General features: G+C 33.9%; 2 protein-coding genes across 2 annotated transcripts in view; both read left to right on the top strand.

Moving 5' to 3' along the window:
- The window catches only part of LOC133178252 (mitogen-activated protein kinase-binding protein 1-like), an 89,441-nt gene that overhangs the window by 872 nt on the left and 67,532 nt on the right, over positions 1 to 21,037 (top strand). The window lies entirely within an intron of this gene.
- On the top strand, positions 4,381 to 20,938 carry LOC133203199 (mitogen-activated protein kinase-binding protein 1-like). Its single transcript, XM_061339039.1, has 15 exons — positions 4,381 to 4,440; positions 4,844 to 4,939; positions 5,258 to 5,425; positions 6,940 to 7,097; positions 8,444 to 8,519; positions 9,290 to 9,403; positions 9,673 to 9,819; positions 10,165 to 10,231; positions 10,597 to 10,684; positions 10,790 to 10,881; positions 17,180 to 17,376; positions 17,541 to 17,665; positions 19,266 to 19,625; positions 20,119 to 20,371; positions 20,783 to 20,938. The coding sequence occupies exons 1-15, from the start codon at positions 4,381 to 4,383 to the stop codon at positions 20,936 to 20,938; spliced, it is 2,157 nt and encodes a 718-aa protein (XP_061195023.1).

The following is a 21,037-nucleotide window of genomic DNA, read 5'->3' on the forward strand; positions in this document are numbered from 1 at the left end:
AGAAAGTTTGTGTCGATTATATGGTAAATACTTACAGCGGATCATAGGTGTTCTCCTTTGGTTGTAGAGTTAGGGAAGTTTATCTATCTTATTTTAGCATAAAAGGATTTGAAATTAAAACTCTTTAACTTAAGCCTGAAATATTGAGATAACGAACAGTAATCAAGCTCAAAGTCCATTTAAACAATACAAATCGGGAGCAGAAAAAAAAAACAAAAAAACATAGACCTCCAAAAACATCAGAGGTGGGATCAGGTGCCATGGAGGAGTGAACATTCACTGCCGACCGGTCACATCCGCCGTATGCTCCTTGTCATGATTGGGAAAAAAAACGGAAAAATCCGTAGACATTGCAGTGTGTAAATAATGGCCTAACAATTAGTATGAATACCTCCGTCTGAATTTGACCCAATGAGAGGTTGTATTTGCTGACAAGGTCATTGTATCGACCATAAAACTTGCAAATTGATGACTTCAAACTAGACTGTTGTATCCTTGTTTCATCAACTTGTTTGTCAGTAGCTTGGCCATGTCAAGAAGTTACAAATTACGGTTTCGAAATTTTGATATATGTCTTTTTGCCCCCCTCCCCCCTTCAAAGATTAAAAAAATATTAAACACTTATCCACTTGCTGTGAGTGGGATAGTTTTATCAAACCCAAGACAGAAACTTTTCCCCGAGAGCTTGGATAAAAGTTTAATTATATTAATGTTTGTACAATTTCTGAGTGTTGATAAGAACATTTTTTACCCTGGAGTAAAGCTTTATGGAACTCTTCAGTGCTTGAGAAATCTGTCCGTCTGTCCTTCTTAACTTTATATAGGAAATATTTCAACAGAAGTATTTTAATAATGTGTTTTTTCGACCAAAATCACATCAGGATTATTTCTATTGTTTTGCAATTGGATAATTAAGTTTTAAAATGTGGTGGATTGGTCGCAACTTTGAAGTTTGGATTTTGTGAGTTTTTTTTTACTTCCTCTGAGTAATCAGATTGATCTGTATTGCAGATTAAATTCAGAATTCGTGTCACTTTCTGGAAGAGCAAACAAGAATATCTTTGTTGAAGCTGATTATCCCCCAAAAAAACAGTAGCCTCTACCTTCAGCAATTTTTATAAAAAAGCTAAAGACAGAAGTATGTGTTGTGAAGCTAGGATTGTATTTATTTTTGTAGGTAAGCCTAGACCGCGTGATAGGCCTGACAGTTAATACCAATGCGACCTTGACCTGTGACCTCAACACAGGGACCATCGTTTATCCTGCAGGGTGGGTATCCAGTCAGATTGCACACAAGTTAAAGTGTTTTAAGTAGTAGATTGTCTTGAAGCATACCATGTATATTAATTTTTCTAACAAAAATAGTGAATTTGTAATAAAAACTGATATTCTCTCACATAAACCTTATGTTCACTGTATCATATATATTGTGCATCAATAAACATAAAATAGTCAAAACATTCACAAGTATATCTGGGTGTGAAAAATGGGCATAAATATTGAAAGATTCAGGTTATTCAATGCCTTACCCTGTTCAGGTAATTTGATTCTGATAAAAGTCTCTGTCAGGTGAAAGCAATGGTAAAAATGTGTATAATAAATATCTAATTTCCACAATGTTAACCCATATGTTGCCATAAAGCATCGGAAAGTGAAAGTAAGTTTGTTATTAGAGTTAGTGATACCTTGATTTAGTTAGATATGTATTACTATATTAAATTATCTATGTTGCCTGGAATTCTTTACTCCTTCCTTCTTCAGATTTTTGTGAACTTGTATGATCGCACACAGACAGCAATCAAATAAAAAAGTAGTTTTGTAGCTGACCTACAGTCTTAAGTAGTTCAAGATATAAACCTACAATGATTATAAAAAAGTTTTAAGTTTCACCGTCACGTGTTTTTGGTATTTCCAATTATCGAAGAAAGTGATTGATTTGCTGAATAACCTCTTGATTTGGATTTATTTTTAAGATTTTTGTCCTTGAATCATCGACTTTGTGCCTAGATAAACCATTCGATTTCACAGATCTTCTTCATTGAATAACAAATTCTTAGGCCATTTTTTTTGTAATGAATTGACTACAGTTTATCAATCCCGTTTACCTTGCCAATACAGAGGGCGAGTGTGATCTGTCGACGGGGGATGCTTACTCCTTCATGGTACCTGATTCTATTTCTGAGGTTTTCTTGTGTGTCTTATTTGCTCTGTTCTCAATCTAAATTGTTTATTTGGATTTTTAAGCTTGATCTTCAAATTTCATGTAAAAATGTTCTCGTAAAAATATCAGTCGCTTTTCGTATACGTTCAAAACTGTCTATATCGTGAATAAATTGCTTTCTGATGAATTCTCATTTTGGTATAGGATTTGTTGGCCTAGGTTTTTCTCTTTTTTATAAAGCTAAATTTTTACCTTGTTTTTTTTTTTTATTAACAGTATTTGTAAGTGCATTTGCAAATATTAAGATAATCATACACCCACGAAGGTCAGAGATAAGTTGCAATTGACATAGAGCATAAAATTATCTTTAATGTCTTCAAACACCTTACAGTAAAACATATTTGCAACGAGCACGCTTATCATGAATTCAAACTTACAGTGAAGTTATCTAAATTCCCTGTACTTTTAAAACGTATTCTGAACGTTTACAGTAAATCGGAAGTGTTTGTCCCCTAGATTTTTGCTTTAAGCATGTTTTTTCTGAAAAAAAGTGTAAGCCGACAATTTTTTCAGATTTTTTGACTTGAATGATATTGAAATTATCTCTAAAATGGCCTTATTTGACAAGGAACAGAGATCCATAATTATTTGTTTACACTATATGTATTACTAAAATAACAATCATAATTGCCATATAATCAACATGTCCAATTCTAAGCATTTCAAGAAATAGAAAATCACTCTAGCGGTGTAGTTTCTATGGAATCTTGCCCCGTTAAGTTCTTGATCTATCCATCCATCCACCATCCAACCATCCATTTTTTTTTTAAAGAAAAAGATTATTTATAAAAATGTTCACAACTTTTTCGTAATACCTTCCAAGATAAATTAAAAAAGCAACCAAACAAAAGAATTGAAAAACATGTAGGAAAAAAAGATGATATTCGATATATTTTATGTTACAATTGGTATGAACATGTACATACTTAACCGTAGACAAAGTCACTTACAACACTACAGATATATCTCTTTAGAATTGTGTACCACCACACAGTGTCTAAATTTGAACAATCGAAGTTCATCTATTTAGTCTCTCAGTAGGCCTGTCCCTGAACGTCTCATACATGTGTATATGTTTTATCTTTTGAGTGTTTGACCCAGTTAAATTTTACAGTGTACAATTGTAAATATCTATAGATCATTACCTGTATTATGTCATTGGTCCTGGATTGTATATGGTTGACAAAATATGCTTCTGCTATGTCATTTATTGAATTGCTGATTAGGCAAAGTCGGCCAAATCAGATGATGTAAAATCTAATTTGTAAAAATAGCGCAGAAAAAATTATGAATATAGACCATGTAAAGTACACAGAAATATTCAGACAACGGTTTAAAAAAAACTGTGTCTTATATCTAGTTTAACTTGTTATCTCACACAAGTAAAAAAAAAAATAGAGATTTTAAATCTGGTTGTTGTTTTTGCAATGACATTTCGGATAAAAAATAGTTGTCTTTCGTTCAAAACATTCTGAAAAGAGATTTAAAAGGCTAAAAAAGGTTATGTTAATGGAAAGAAATGGCTTTGACCGTACGTATAACATGAAAAAAAGAAAGAAAGATCATATGTTTAAATGAAAGCATATGATAAACCTCCAGTGATAAAACTTCTCGTTTTGGTTTTTGTGAAAAGATATCCATGTTCAGTAAAGATATCGGTCATCCGTATAATTAAAAGTATTTAGCATTGATTAGTGCACCATTATGTGATGTTCTTGGTAAGCCTACATAGGACTTTAATTCGACATTGAAGATTTATCGACGACGTTTTATCAATTTAAAACAATATTCATTTTCATTCAGTAAGTCGATTCGATACATACATGGACTCTTAAAAAGACACCACAGAGTCTTACACAGTTGTTTCCTATTTATAAGGTTAATTAGAGAAAAAGATTGATGGAAACTAACAATTTAACTAAACAATAGCACAAACGTGATAACTAAGTATAAACAATGTCTTAACCAAAGCAAAATACTGATAAATAAGTTGATGATACAAGGGTATCAACAATCTAGTTAAAGCAAACATTTCGCACATTCTATTTTCAGTACAATGATCTTATTTGCAATTAATACTTGTTAACTGATCTTTTTATACAGATTTGTTAGGCCAAAATTTTCTTGCTGAATTGTCTACGTATTACTCCGTTTCCCCGATGGAGAAAAAGAGCTCAAAACGGTGTGACCGATCGACAGGGAATGTTTACTCCTTCACGGTACCTGATCCTACCTCTGATATTTTTCAGAGGTCTTTTCTTTTTATAATGTTTCACCCAAGGCGTGATTACTGGTTCTTCACATTTTATGTTAGTTTTTCACGGCACAAAGCCCAGTAGAGAAGTAAAATTGTTACCACTACTAGAAACTAAATATACACACATGTACCTACTCTCTTAATTCTGAAACATTTTAGAAAAGTACTGGCTTTGAACAGAAATGATAAATAGTAATTCAGGGGGAATGGGAACTAAAAACTGCAGTAGTAAAAGTAAATCAATATGTGGACACTTTCAGACAAAACCATAAAACTCATTTAGTGCGAACAATTATACAGCGCATTGAGAGATATAATAAGTTATTTCTGTAATATGACAACAAATAAACTTCTATATTACTTAGGTGAATTCCATGGCTTTCTCAAAAGATGGCTCCGTGTTCGTGACTGTTAGGCACCGTCATGTAAAGTTTTGGTATTTAAAGGACACTAAATTAAAGGTAACAATAAGTCAAACTAGGTTTTACATCATTATAGGAACCAAGATAATATGGAAAAGACTATAAATAGCACTGGTTAAAGTAAAATTAAGATTTTATATTCTGTGGGATGGGATGGAAGTAAATGGAGATCAGCAAGTGTATACATCAAAATAAGAAGGTAAATGAATTACAAAGAATATATCAAATTGCAGAAAATCTTAAGAGAGAGAGAGAGAGAGAGAGAGAGAGAGAGAGAGAGAGAGAGAGAGAGAGCACGTTTTCTGAATGATAGGTGCCACATTCCCTAGAAATAAGAAACCTCTTTTTTTTTGGTAGATTAATCAGGCGGTGCCTCTTCAGGGAAGCAGTGGAATCCTTCGTTCCCACCTAAACAACTTTTACTGTGACGTCAGCTGTGGTCACACAGTGTACGCTATAACTCAGTCTGGTTTACTGTGTCAGCTCAACGAGAAACGAGAGTTGGACAAGTTTGTGGAAGTGCAAGTAGGTCAAGTCTCATTAATTTCAGGGTCAGCTATATGAAAAAAAAAGTTTCTTCGTTCGTTTGATTCTCTATCATCAAAAAAAGTAAGGGATGGAGGTGAGGTAGCTCATAACTGGCTATATTTCCAACTTACACCCATAGCTCCCTATATAAGGAGGAAATTATTCAAAATCCTGTGTCAGTTTTTAATATTTTTAATATTCCCAACAACCAAAATGAATTTGAATCACCATATTTATACTGGATTCCAAAACTGCATAAAAATCCTTACAAACAAAGATACATAGCGGGTTCCAGTAAATGTTCTACCAAACCTCTTTCTTTACCCCTCACTAAAATATTTACAGCAGTGAAGGAGAAACTTTAGGAGTATTGTGCAACAATATATTCGAAAAGTGGTGTAAATCGGACGTGGATACTTAAAAATTCCAAGGAAATTTTGGAAAAATTTGAAATCACAAAAGTTTACCCAAATCAATAACATAAAAACTTACGACGTTTTAACTCTGTATACAACCATTCCAAACGATAAATTAAAGTCCAGGCTTTTTGACATCATTGACAGCTGCTTTTTCAATAAAAATGGAACCTTTTCATTGGTCATTTGCAAAATTATTCTGTTAAAAAACATTCTGAATGTACACACAAGTACTCTACAGTCCTTTAAAGTCATCATTTCGTAAGTTCTATGGTCGATACAATGACCTAGTCAGCAAATACAATCTATCATTAAGTCATATGCTGACTGACGTTTTTCATATTAATTGTTTGGCCATTATTTACACACTGAATTATCGACGGATTTTTTCGTTGTTTCCCGATGATGACAAGGAGCACACGGCCGGTGTAACCGGTCAGCAGGGGATGCTCACTCCTCCATGGCACCTGATCCCACATCTGTTTTTGGAGGTCCATGTTTGCTCTGCTCCCGATTTGTATTGTTTTAATGGACTTTGAGCTTGAATACTGTTCGTCATCTTCATTTTAGTGAGCTCTTCAGAGCTTAACCCTCCTCTTTCTCCTTTCCACTACACTTTACTTTCCAAGTAACTGTGATTTTGTGTGAATATCTTTTAGTCAAATTTTTGACATAATTTTTCATTTAATAATTTCGTCTAGAAGGAAGTACCACTTTATCGTTTTTATATAATCAGAACTTCTTCAGCTCGTGATATTGATTTGATCTTGGGTTCTCAGGATATACCCTCAATTTATACATTTATAAACTTTTTTGCGTCGAGGACAAGGTTTTGATTTTTTTCTCCTTAATCGTATATTTTCCCAATGAATCTGTACACAGCCTTAGCACTTCTTAAGGATTTTACATATTCTGACGTATTCAAAATAAATACCCCTAAAAATGCAAATATTTGGATGAAGAAATATTTATTAAACACTAAGATTTTGTGACTTTAATATGAAATACAAGTCCATTGACAATTGGAGCATTTTTAGACTTTTTTTTAGAATTTTTATCAAAATTTTCGATTTTTGGGTTGTCTTCCTTTTCCAGGCCACCGCTGCTTATTGTATCTCTGCTGGAAAGGACCACATATTTGTTGGCTGTGCTGACGGTGTGATCCGGATATTTGATGCCAATCTGCAGTATGTAGCTACAATGCCGCATCCACACTGGCTGGGGGTCGATGTTGCTTTACATCCCAGTCACAGGTATGATACATATTTATTATCAGGGGAACATCAGTCCCAATTTTGATTATTGTATATGAGGAGGATCTCAGGTCCCAGGAATGATACACAAATATCAGGTGAACATCAGTCCTGGGTATAAAACATGTATATTAAGGGAATTTTAGTTCCAGGTATTTTTCTGTTATTTTGACAATTTTTTATATAGATGTTGGAGACTAAATAAAATTTAAGCGAATTTAGTTATACATACTCAAATATGTGGGCTAAAAATGATGTAAATTGTTGTTGAATGAAATATATGGAGATAACGAACAGTATTCAAGCTCAAAAGTCCATCAAACACTACAAAATAGGAGCAGAGCAAACACGGACCTCCAAACATCAGAGGTGGGATCAGGTGCCATGGAGGAGTGAGCATCCCCTGCCGACCGGTCACACCCGCCGTGTGCTCCTTGTCATGATCGGGAAATAAAGGAAGATGATTTTACAACGGAAAAAAATTGATTTTACATGTCAGGTTTATCGCTCTTGAAAGAAAGTCAAGAGTCATTTTTATTTATTTATTTTGTAATTTTAAACACTTTGTTGTTTGTTAAGTTTACAACTCAAGAAGTCACGATTTAATACAAAATATTTTCAAACTGGAATACAAATCCAGGTACGATTTAAATTTGTGTATATTACTTTATTTCCAGATGAAATATATGGAGATAACGAACAGTACTCAAGCTTAAAAGTTTATTCAAATAATACAAATCAGGAGCATAGAAAACACGGACCTCTAAAGCATCAGAGATGGGATCAAGTGCCGTGGAGGAGTGAGCATTCTCTGCCGACCGGTCACACCCGATGTGTGCTCCTTGTCATGATCGGGAAATAACGGGAAAATCCGTCGACAATTCAGTGTGTAAATAATGATCTAACAGTTAGAATGAAAACGTCAGTCAGCATTTGACTAAACAATATATTGCATTTGCAGACAAGGTCACCGCATCGACCATAGAACTTACGAAATTATGACTTTAAATGAGACAGTTGATATTCTTGTTGAAACGTTCAGATGAAAGTTTTAGTGCATAAAGGGTTTTATTAAAAAGGAGATTCTGTTATTGAGAAGTTGAAGTTGAATTTGTTTAATATTACAGTGTATATTGATAAATGTTGCCTATTGCTTTGTATACATTCAGTTGCTGATGCTGTTAATGACCTATATTTTCTTGAAGAGTAAATATGTTTACAATTTTAAGAATGCTTATATTTTTAAGTAACTACTTTTCTGTTGTTCAAAGATGAATGACTAAGTCCACATAGATGAATACAATAAAACATGTTTGAATACTGCATTTGTCGTTTCGTTTTTTCAGTCACCTGAATTTTCAAACAGAGGATGCTAGGTTCCCAGACACTGTTGCTATCAGCTACGACGATGTACACCGAATGGTAAACAGCTGAGTAGTCTGGTAATAGTACCGGTCATGTTTTTAGAATATAACTTAATGAATAGAACATTAATTTTTTTTCATAATATCTGTTTTATTTTAATACTGATCTGAGGTATAGAGTAATTTACCTCCCTGTCTGTATCTAAATCAAAACTGGTTTTTATACAATGTAAAGGGAACAGGGATTCAATCTTTTTTGTTTGTTTTTTTAACTTTCCTTCGAAAATTGTTGACTCATATTGAGACACCACCACTTGCTGGTGAAGGGCTGCAAATTTAGATCTGTACTCTGCACTTACAGCCTTTGAGCAGTAAGGGATCTTTTTTCGTTTTGAGAATAATCCTTAACACAGAACTGGAGTGCTTTCAGGATCGTATCGGCTACGTCGACTACGTAGGCTTTATGAAGAGCTGCTTTCCTGGATGATGCAGTGTATGCTAATATAGACCATACTCAGGGACAGCTAATAGATGCTAGATACAAATTCCAAGATAGCAATCTTAATAACCTCTCTTAACCAAACATTAATTTATGATATTTATGTTTTTTCAACCTTTTGGAATGAATGAAATGTTTCTTGTGCTTTTTTCCTCCTCTTACTTTTTTTGTTACATATTGCTGAGCAATTTATATCCTAAATTTGATAACTTATTAACTGTTCAGCGGTCTTAAAAGTAGCTCTAGTATAAAGAAAAAATTACAAGATACATGGAATGACGATAACAACTGAGACATCTATTTATTTATTTTTGACATTTGGTTTACAGGTGACTTGTGTGTACAATGACCACAGTCTTTATGTGTGGGACGTCCATGACGTCATGAAAATTAGCAAGATCTGCTCTTTCCTGTACCACAGCAGTGGCATCTGGGGGTCGGAGGTCAGTGCCTATCTGTCTGTCTGTTTGTCTGTCTTACTGTCTCCTGTCCTGACATGTTGATAAGTATTGTATAAAACATGATCTTTTAAAAAAAAGTAAATTATAATCTGTATAATCTGGGTTTTTTTTTATTTTAAAAAAGTCTATTGGGCCCTATTGTGGGGATTTATTTTACCTTTTATTCTTCTGGTGCCAGGACCATTTCACTGCGATTCTGTGCCAAAAGTAGAAGAGAAAAATAGATAAATAGAAAAAAATTGTTTCTGAAGGTTAACCCGGGTATAACAGAGGACGTGAAGCCAGTTTTACCATCGGGATCATTTATTACTTGTTCCTCGGATGACACGATTCGGATCTGGAATCTGGATCCACACATGATGGAAACTGAAAGTAGCAAACGGAATGTCTACTCTAATGTAAGTGGATTTATTGTAGTAAACGGAATGTCTATTCTAATGTAAGTGGATTTACTCTAGTAAATGGAATGTCTACTCTAATGTAAGTGGATTAACTGTAGTAAACGGAATGTCTATTCTAATGTAAGTGGATTTATTGAAGTAAACTAAGAGTGCATATTGTTATCAAAAGGAGGTAGTCACTTTTATATACAATCATGTATTTCACGGAATTACTATTATTTTCTTCTCTTTTTATTTCTTCTTCTTGAGCAGATTTTCCTCTTTTCTAATCATGAAGTATGTAAAATCACCATCCCTCATATCATCAAATTTTATTATTTTGATTTCACGTATTAATTTTAGGAATTGCTGAAAATTGTTTATGTGGATCCAACGCATACCTTTCTGAAGGATGTTTCTCGCAAACCAGGTTTGCTAAGACACTTTATCTAAGACAAACTTATATTGAAGTTTAATTTCATTTAAAATTTAAAATCATGAAATATTCAAAATTAAACCTTGTGATTGTGCGTTTAAGTAACTTTTTTACTTCTTAAAAAACATAGTAAAGCGAAAACTTTAAATATAAAACCGGTTGTAGAAAATATAAAAAGATCCGTTCTAAGATCTATTTCCTAAATTGCACACAGTTTAAGCAAATAAGCGCTATATAACCCATTATAATCCATGCACATTGTGATGCAAGAACATAGTGAATATTGAGGGATATAACTTATAATATAAAAGTTTATTACACACTTCCGCTTTTAAGAAGAACTGTTATTTTTCTTCTAGCAGATGAAGGTAAATCTGGAATTCGATGCATCGGAATAAGTCCTGATGGGCGCCATCTTGCTTCCGGGGATAGAATTGGAAATATCAGGTATTGTTTAAAAAAGGAATACCAAATACAGCTTTATACAGCAAATTATTAAGTAAAAAAGTAATAAAAGTAATATTTATTCTAATGATATTTTTTTATACCCAGGGTGCATAATTTAAGAAATATGGAGGAAATTATTAAACTAGAGGCTCACGACCAAGAAATTCTTTGTGTCCATTACTCAAATCTTACTGCAGGTGGGTTGGCATTTTAGATGCTTGGAGATAGAAATTAGATTTTATAAATTTAATGAGGTGTCTGATCCTTTATGCTAGATTTTATAGAATTTTGCATTCTTATTAATAACATTTCATTAAAATAATCAATTCACAATGGGTTAAAGTAATACTTATACATGTACGATTAAGGTACTTTTTTGAGGTACATTTAGATAGCAGAAGGAATATCAGGTTACACTAAATATAGACATTACAATTTTACAAAATTTCTTTTAAACTGATCATCACTGTTAAATAGGTTCCAAAACGTAACAGTATTTTTCAGTTTGTAAACATTTTCAGGTATGTATATTCTTCCATTGAAAAAAATACAACCGAAATTCGTGTTATTCATCTTCTATTTCTCTTATGTCACAGAGATCACATGCTACAGTAATTTATCTGATTTAACAATAGTATAAAGCCTGCCACAAATAACAGCTAAGAAGTAACTAACACATCTAAATTTACTTGAACGGTAAATAAGTTCCTATGGTAAAAAGGAAATTTTTCTGTAGGCAGAGGCCTACTTTATAAATTCTTTAATTTACATACTTTAGAGAGTTAAAAATATTCAATTTCCAGTCTTATCTAAAAGCTTCTTTACACTGATCTTCACTTTTCTAGATAAACAAACTATTCTTCATACAAACTGGTCATTTCAAAACTTTACAGAACCATTTTCATTCAATATATTTCAGACATATAACAAACATTCTAAGTGAAAAACACCTTCTTTTTCCAGATTATAAATAATTTCATATTACATTTGAGAGATCTTAACATTTTTCCATAGGCGCTTGGGTCAAGGATAATGTATATTTTCTATATAATGTATTGTCGAGGAAATTCGAACTATATTCGTAACATTTTTTTAAGCGCACAGTGGTCGTTTTTAGTTTTTTGTAAATCTTTCTGCTTGATATACACTAGACTGTCGCAGAAATTTGATATTATGCACGTTTTAAGAATGACATATCCCAACTGTATACTAAAAAGAAACAAGGCTTGCAACTGCATTCGCCCCTTTCCGTGCCCCCGACACGAATTTATCCTTTTAAAAGTTATATGCAATGCTTACCAGCTGAATTGAGAACCCTCTTCTCTCCAGATAATTCTTATATAATGATAAAATTCCTCTGGAAACAACTTTTCGTCCATTTTATATTTTTAAATAATTATTTTCTTTCAAATTTCGCTCGTTTAATTCTCTAATCACGGAAGTTCCCGAATACTAACGTCCAAAACCCAAAACGGGCGACCAGTAAATTATTTGACAGTTCTTGAAAGACGCAAGGGTTAGAGTATATGCCAAATAGAAACTGTCTAAAACTTCCTTCCTAATCACTCACTTTATCATTTTCTTATTTGCATCCTTAATCAAAGGAGTTTATAGTTTTAATTTATGGACGGGGGGGGGGGCATAGTTAGGCCTATGCAAGTCCAAATCATTTCACTTCTTTTAAAGTGAATTACGATATCAATATTGTCAATCTTCAAGAATAAATTAAACATTGTGGCAATTGAATTACATTTAGACTTTACATTGAAAAATAAAGTGCAAGCATTTTTTTTACACGGACATGCAAATTAAAGAAAATAGCAATGCTCATATGCATATCAAAGGAATTTACGATTAAGATGAAAATATGTTTTTGCAAGATAACGTGAATCTTAAAAAACGTTTTTAGAAGACACTTTCTTCTCTAAAATATTGGTTTAGCATGATGTAAGAAACAGCTAAAATTGTTGGTCTTAATCGTACTAAGTTCTTTTGTAAAACGGACCCTTGGTCAATAAACGCAAAGAGGTTAAAAAGTAAATTTAAAAAAATCGTTTGTACACAACGTGGATAGAAGTTTGAATCAGAGGTAAATTTAATAAGAAGGGAAATTAAAAATTCGAGCCAGAAAACATTGTGGAAATGATATATGCATTAATATATGCATTAATGAAATATCATTTTAGGGGAGGGGGTAGGGGTAACATTGCATTTCAAATCTCATTCTACACTAATTTGTACATGTATTGCTATATAATATGTACCTTGAATTTTATATAACAATCAAGAAGCCTCGTTTTTGAAAGTGGGGCAGCCAAAAAAATAATTAACAAGCAAACAAAATAAAACGTTTCGAAAACAAAACTGCGTGAAAAATCTGACTTGCAAAAAATATAAAAATGAAAAACTGTCTCGACGTAAAAAAAAAAATGCATTTCGTGAGCATGGTGTGGGTGCATTTTCTCTCCTTGACAGTAAAAAAAAATAAGGATACAATAACCATTTGGAAGCAAAATGTGTCAGCGTGCGTGTGTGTAAAAGGGAAGAGGAGGGGCGCTTAACCGGCGTTTCAATGAAAATATCAATACTAAGTTAGGGGTACACTTGGGTGCTACGAACCTGGTTCAGTCCTTCTTCCATAATTAAAATATCATTGATTAAAGAGTGATTTCTGGTGTTGCTGCTTTTGTTGTTGTTGTTGTTGTTGATCTGCTATTAGGTGGAATTTTTTACAAGTAAAAATAATATATTTCAGCTAATTAAGTCAGATCAAGATTCTTTTTAAAGAAGTTTCAATCGCTTTATACGTTGGTGTATAAACAGCCTTTGGGTCTATTGGATCTTCTTTGTGAATTACATGTAGTAAAAAGAGAAACAGTTTTTCAATCTTGTTCATATAAACTTGCCACATTGTTTAATAGATTCTCTATAATGATTAATATCATTACCACCACCACCCCTTTCCCATCATCCCCCAGTCCATAACTTCTTTGATTAAGGATGCAAATAAGAAAATAATAAAGTGAGTGATTAGGAAGGAAATTTTAGACAGTTTCTATTTGGCATATACTCTAACCCTTGCGTCTTTCAAGAACTGTCAAATAATTTACTGGTTCCCCCGTTTTGGGTTTTGGACGTTAGTATTCGGGAACTTCCGTGATTAGAGAATTAAACGAGCGAAATTTGAAAGAAAATAATTATTTAAAAATATAAAATGGACGAAAAGTTGTTATCAGAGGGTTTTTATCATTATATAAGAATTATCGGGAGAGAAGAGGGTTCTCAATTCAGCTGGTAAGCATTGCATATAACTTTTAAAAGGAAAAATTCGTGTCGGGGGCACGGAAAGGGGCGAATGCAGTTACAAGCTTTGTTTCTTTTTAGTATACAGTTGGGATATGTCATTCTTAAAACGTGCATAATATCAAATTTCTGCGACAGTCTAGTGTATATCAAGCAGAAAGATTTACAAAAAACTAAAAACGACCACTGTGCGCTTAAAAAAATGTTACGAATATAGTTCGAATTTCCTCGACAATACATTATATAGAAAATATACATTATCCTTGACCCAAGCGCCTATGCATTTTTCCAAAAACAAGTCAGCGCCAAAAGCCGACAATCCTGGCATTCATAGACACAAAGTTACTCTGCCTAGGTCACCATGTACAAGACTATTATAAGAATAGTTTTTTTTTTAACTTTCTTAATGAATTTACAGAATTCAAATTGCAATGACTAAATTATACTGCTATTCTCTTATCCCCAAACTTCTGATTCTTTGAAAGGATAAAGGGTGTCAAAAGTACATTTTCTTCTGGAAGCTTGATTAACTTTGGCTGGAAAGACCTAAGAGCCTTTGGATCAAACAATGTTATAAAATATAAACAAGCAGATATAATGTTCTATCTTCACTCAATACAATAAACAAAGGTTTCCTTGCTTGCTGTACAAGACTTCCTTAATTCTTCTGAAATTAACTTCTCTTGAAAATAAAATGTCATGGTATTGAATCTTTTTTCTTGACAGTTTCTCATCATTTTACACGAAAATGGTATTTTCACAATGTCTACTTTTTGAAATATACATTTCTTTTTATGCAACTTGGAGCATCCCCTCGAAAGAGAGCAAAGTGACATAGATCCCAATGTAAATTACTAGTACTTTATAATATAAGGCTCGTGTTTTTAATTAGAAAAAAAAATAATTATTAAAAATAAATATTTTATTTCTTATGCCCCACGCTGATGGCTTCTGGCAGTAAGGATTGTAAGGCCTTTTTTAGGTCACCTGAGTAAACTTGCTATCCGTTTTTGTACGTCGTATGTCGTTCGTCGGTCGTAAACTTTTGAACATTTTTAGCTTCTTCTCTAGAACCGCTCAACCAATTTCAACCAAATTTGGTATATAGCATTTATGGGTAAAGGGGAACAAAAATTGTGAATTTCATGGTCCCTGCCCCCCTGGGGCTTGAGGGGTGGGGCTAAAACCACCAAAAATAATGCAATCTTTAAAAATCTTCTTCTTTACTCCTGGACATCAAGCAGTCAAACTGTTGTTATCATTGTAATAAGCATGGAGCCCTCTACCAAAATTGTGAAATTCATGGCCCCAGGGTCAGGGGTTCTGGCCCCAGGGTGGGGCTATATAGATCATATAGTGAAAGTGCATTATTTCTTTGAAAATCTTCTTCTCTGCTCCTGGGTATTAAATAAAGTTACTAAGTACATAGTTATGATGAGCAAGAGTGCCTCTTTCAAAATTGTGAAATTCATGGCCCCAGGGTCAGGGGTTCTGGTGTTATGGCAGGGCTCTATTGATTATATAGTGAAAATGCATTATTTCTTTGAAAATCTTCTTCTCTGCTCCTGGGTATCAAATAAAGAAACTAAGTACATAGTTATGATGAGCAAGAGTACCTCTTCCAAAATTGTGAATTTCATGGCCCCAGGGTCAGGGGTTCTGGTGTTAGGGCGGGGCTCTATCGACTATGGTGAAAATGCATTAATTCTTTGAAAATCTTCTCCTCTGCTCCTGGGCATTAAGGTGATAAACTAAGTACATAGTTATGATGAGGAGGTGGGCCTCTTCCAGAATTGTGAAAGCCATGGCCCCTGGGACAGGGGTTCTGGTGTTAGGGCGGGGCTCTATTGATTATATGGTGAAAATGCTTTAATTCTTTGAAAATCTTCTTCTCTGCTACTGGAGATTATTTAAACAAACTAAGAGCATGGTTATGATGCATAAGGATGCCTTTTCAAAAATTGTGAATTTCATGGCCCCAGGGTCAGGGGTTCTGGTGTTAGGGCGGGGCTCTATAGATTATATAGTGAAAATGCATTGATTCTTTGAAAATCTTCTTCTCTGCTACTGGAGATTATATAAACAAACTAAGTGCATGATTATGATAGAAGGATGCCTCTTCTAAAATTTTTAAATATATGGCCTCAGTTTTTGGGGTTCTTGAGGAGGGGGGGGGGGGCTCTGTTGATTATATAGTGAAAAAAGCATTAATTCTATTAATCATTAATTAATCCTGTCTGCTCCTTAGTGTTGAGCTGATAAATAAATTGCATAGCTATGATGAAAATGGGAGCTTCGAACAGAATTTTTAAATCTTGTGGTGCTAGGGTCAGGGGTTCTGGCATAACGAGGGGGGGGGGACTTTTGATAATATAGTGGAAAAGTGTTAATTGTTTGAAGTCCATAGTTATGATGATGAGGGTAACTCTTCCAAATTTGTAAATTTCTTGACCCTTGGTCTTGGGTTCTGGTGTTAGGGTAAGGCTTTGTTGAATCTGTAATGAAAATGCATTGTACCTGTGAAATTCTTCTCTGCTTCTGGGCATATTGGAAGCAAACTGAGTAAAAGTTTAAATGATATGAGTAAGCGTATTTCTACCAGATTTTTAAACATCTGGACCATTGGTCTAAGCATTCTGGTCCTGGGCAGGGCTCTATTAATTTGTATTCTACTGAGAGAAGTTATTCCCCTTTTCCATTCACCTTTGATAATTAATCACTGTAAATAATGTATTTGAAAGGTTAATAGAATAAGATAATTATGCAAGAATGTTTATCGTATAATTAAAAAAGTACTTTCTTAGTTTTAATAAACAGGTAGACCTGTAAGTAATAGATAAATAAAAATGAGACAAAAATAACTTATCTTATTAAAAGTTCTTCAAAGACCATAAGAGAGGTCAATGCTAGAGGTCTTAATATGGGTTTATAAATAGTACAGAAGCACTAATAGTTTGTTAATAGTCTGCAAAGTGTTAAGTGGGGGACAGATTACAACTTAATTTATGAGTTGATACTGAATACTAGACTAATTATTTTGTTGATCCTGATCTTCCTACTTCTCTTGCTTTAGGGCAACAAAGCTTCAACTATCAGTGTATTTAACTTCTAAATTGTTGTATTATACTCAGGTGACCGTTAAGGCCCTTGGGCCTCTTGTTAAAAAATAAAATGATAGTTTTCTTTGATTAGGTCCTAAGCTGATGGCGTCTGGCAGTAGGGATCGTCTTATTCACGTCTTTGACGTGGATCAGAGTTACAATTTGATGCAAACCCTCGCTGACCATTCCAGCTCTGTTACTCCCATCAAATTCACGGAGAATGACGAACAAATTAAGATGCTCAGTTCCAGTGCCGACAAATCTGTTCTCTTCCGAGAAGCACATAAGGTACACCTTTATCAGCATAACATTAAAATGTTTTTTTACACGTGTAAATTGTATTCAAAATATATTTATTGAAGTTTGAAGTTGGCTGAAGAGTGGTATAGTTTTTTTTTTGTTGGAATACCATTAAGGCACCGTGGTTTACATGCTTTTTATTTCTATTGCAGTCTTCAGAGTGTCAGTTTGAAATTTCTAAACAACAACATGTTGTAGGCACCAATACATTATATGACATAGATATCGAACCCACACAAAAACATATGGCAACCGCATGTCAAGACCGAAACATCAGGTAATCTGCATTAACTTTCAATAAATTCCAGAATTTATGGATCGATGGAAGGTTTTGACTTCCTGTTCTTTTAAAAGTACGTAAAACATCCGTTGGCATCTTCTAGAAGCGTGTTCATTTTTTTTATCCTTAAGGTAACACACCGATCTTGAACAAAATGCTAGCCTTATCATTAAGTAAGGAAAACAAACATAAATATTTGATGTTCTAGGTGGCGATTAAATGAAATATTGTAATCTAAGCTACATTTTTTGCATCACACATAAAAATTATATAAATTCTAGTAATCTGAAGGTTGCTTTTCTCTATCTCCGACAATTAAGGAAGTTCTAAACACTGCTCACTGTAGAGTTCTGATTCTTCGGTACTTTTGTGTAAGGGACATCTTCTCCTCCTAGGCACCTGATCCTATCTCTGGTGTTCCTAGGGGTCCGTCTCACGATTCATATTCTCTACTGAATTTTTGAGATTGATTACTGATCATTATCTTAACCTTCTACATAACAGTGATTTTCCCTTTGATGTAAGAAATGGGATTAACGGATACATATGACTGTTTGGTGAACATTTTGTATGACGTTATACACCGTTTTCGTTTATCTCGATGGGTTGGATATACATATATATTATATACAAACTCTCGTTTAACATGTTTTCATTTAGTGCAAAGTACTGTAGACTTTTTCTTAAGGTCAAGATCTAGTAAATGATAGGTGCCTACACATTTTTCAAATTTGAGGGGCGGGTTCTTTTAATGGTCCTTTACAAATATAGCTTGGTAAATAAGGTGTTTCGGGACATAATTTTTAGGTAAACTCAATGAAAAAAAACATGTTTTAAACTGTCATTTTCACTGTAAAATGAAGAAAGTCAGGTATAAATTTCAGAGTTTTTCCATCTAAGAAAAGGAAATGTATCGATATTGCTCACAGTCTCTCTTAAAACGGTTTTTCGCATCTTCTTGACCTCTACTTTAAAATGATATTTAATTGAATATAGGTATCGGGGTTATTTTTGACATGATTTCAAATTGAATTCCATGAAAATGCATCATTTCCTATATAATTCTATTACAGCCATAAAGTACGGGAAAAAAGTTTAAATCAATTATGATGTCATAATGGATATAGCTTCAAAAAGACAGTCTAAACTCATTTACATGTACTAGATCTTGACCTTAAGTGGGATAAAATTATCTATGTACGCGATCAAAAACTTTCCACAGAAATTTGTCAGAGTGTACCTAAAATACATCTAATGTGTACAGTAGCAATTCAAGAAATCCAAGTATTTTTCTACTAGCGGATTGATTCAAAATTGATATTCCACGGAATTATGACCCCACGGAAAAAGTATATTTACAGAAATAAAATAGTTAAGAACGGTCAACCAGTATAATAAACTGTACGTGGCCAGCATGATGTCACAATGCCTATTTGGTATTGCTGTATTATACAGAATTTCTGTTTATAACAAAAAATTAAAATTTATAAATATTAAATAAATAACATAATCAATACACAATTCAATGCAAACATTCGCATTCAATAAAAAAAATTCAATTCATTATATAATATGTGGATAAATTTACCTTTCGTAGAGTATACAACATTGAAACAGTGAAGCAAATGCAGTGTTACAAAGGAGCAGTTGGAATTAAAGGGGTGCTATTAAAGCTTCAGTTAGACCCGTCCGGTCAGTACGTGGTCACTTGTTGTTCGGATAAAAGTCTTTGTTTACTGGACTTTAAGTCTGGCGAAATTTTGGCCACCATGATCGGCCATTCGGAGCAGATCAATGGTGTAAAATTTATGCCTGACCTGAAGCGTTTGGTGTCCGTATCCAGCGATGGCTGTATCTTTGTCTGGAGACTGTCCCCTGAACTGACCGAATCAATGCGAGGCCGTCTGGAGGAGATGGGGAGACTTCCTTATGAGGCCATCAACGCGGAAATCAACAGGTGGGAGAATTTTTTATGCGATCAAAGTTATACAGAGGAATATGTAGAATTTCTTGATAACAACACAATTTCGATTTAAGAATATTTTGCCAATCAGCTATTGGAGAAAAATAACTTGAGTTAAGATTTGGGAGCTAATGAGGGTTTCACTCACATATCTATTCGTCAGGAAAGGAAATGAAATTATTATGGCCATCGAGATTTTTACAAAAAACATAATCATTTTTCAAACAGTAAAAACCTAAATTAATGTCTTCTGCAAACAATCAATATGTACACGCTAGAAAAATAAAAATAAATGTTAACAGATTGTATCTCTGTTGCATACATTTCGTTATCGGCGTTTTGCCTATTTGATGATATTGAACAGTTTAATGTACAATATTCTTTATCCATCGAACTATTCTTTGCCTCCTCTGTTTATGAGTTTTCTTTTCATTCTTTGAATTATATTATAAAACACATAATGAACTAAACTGAGGTGAAATATTAGGAATCATGGATCGTGTTGGAATCGGACTTACCGGATTGCTGATCCTGCCCCTCTCTCGCTAGAAAAAGCTCTGGAAGAAGCTGTTTTGAGCCCTGGTGTACAGGTAGCTAAACCAAAAGTCCAGGAAGAGGTACAAACAGAGGAAAATAAAGACTCTCCTAGTATCCAGACAGATATACAGGCTGACAGAAAGGAGGAACTGCCCGACTACAACAGCACAATTACCGGACTACCCGACTGGATCCAGGCAAAGGTGAGGAAAGGGATAACAAGGCAGGTAAGCTACAGGAAAGATGGGTCAACGTGGTCAAAATTACAGTGATAATGGCCTACATGTGTCATTGTTAGATCAACAAAAAGAAAAATAATCACCAAATCAATAAAAAATATATATTTTTCGGGCTTTAATTAGTGTAACGAAGATATGCTTATTGGGTCTAAGTGAATGTTTCACAAAGGTTATATGGGGAAGAGTCAGTAGATGAGGAAAGAGACGTATGTTACCACTGATAAAAAGATTTTGACCATGCAGAGGCTCTTTCAGAGTCCGGAATATCACTTTAGATGAGGACTAAGAATTAAACTTAAATGAGTGCTTCAAGGGTAAACGTTCTTAGGGAGGAATGACCTTTGTTACCTATAATGACTGGCTATTTGTTTCCAGATGGGCAGGGATATCTCTAGTTCAAGGGAATCTGACAACCAACTGCAGCCCCCTTCTGGTCGTTGGGCGGTAAAAAATGACAGTTTAAAGTCATGGAAAAGCGGCATAAAGGGTCCGTGTGTGGAGGGTGAGCCTCAGGGTTATGACAGTGAGTAGATACATGTAGATTTACATGTAATATATGTAATTCATCATGTGTAGAGGGTGCCAGTAGAATGAATGATAGACATCCATTCAATGTATTTCGAGAGTAAT

This window comes from Saccostrea echinata, unplaced genomic scaffold, assembly GCF_033153115.1.
Source record: "Saccostrea echinata isolate AGI-Se365-2 ecotype Australia unplaced genomic scaffold, CSIRO_AGI_Sech_v1 ptg000002l, whole genome shotgun sequence".
Classification (NCBI taxonomy): domain Eukaryota; kingdom Metazoa; phylum Mollusca; class Bivalvia; order Ostreida; family Ostreidae; genus Saccostrea; species Saccostrea echinata.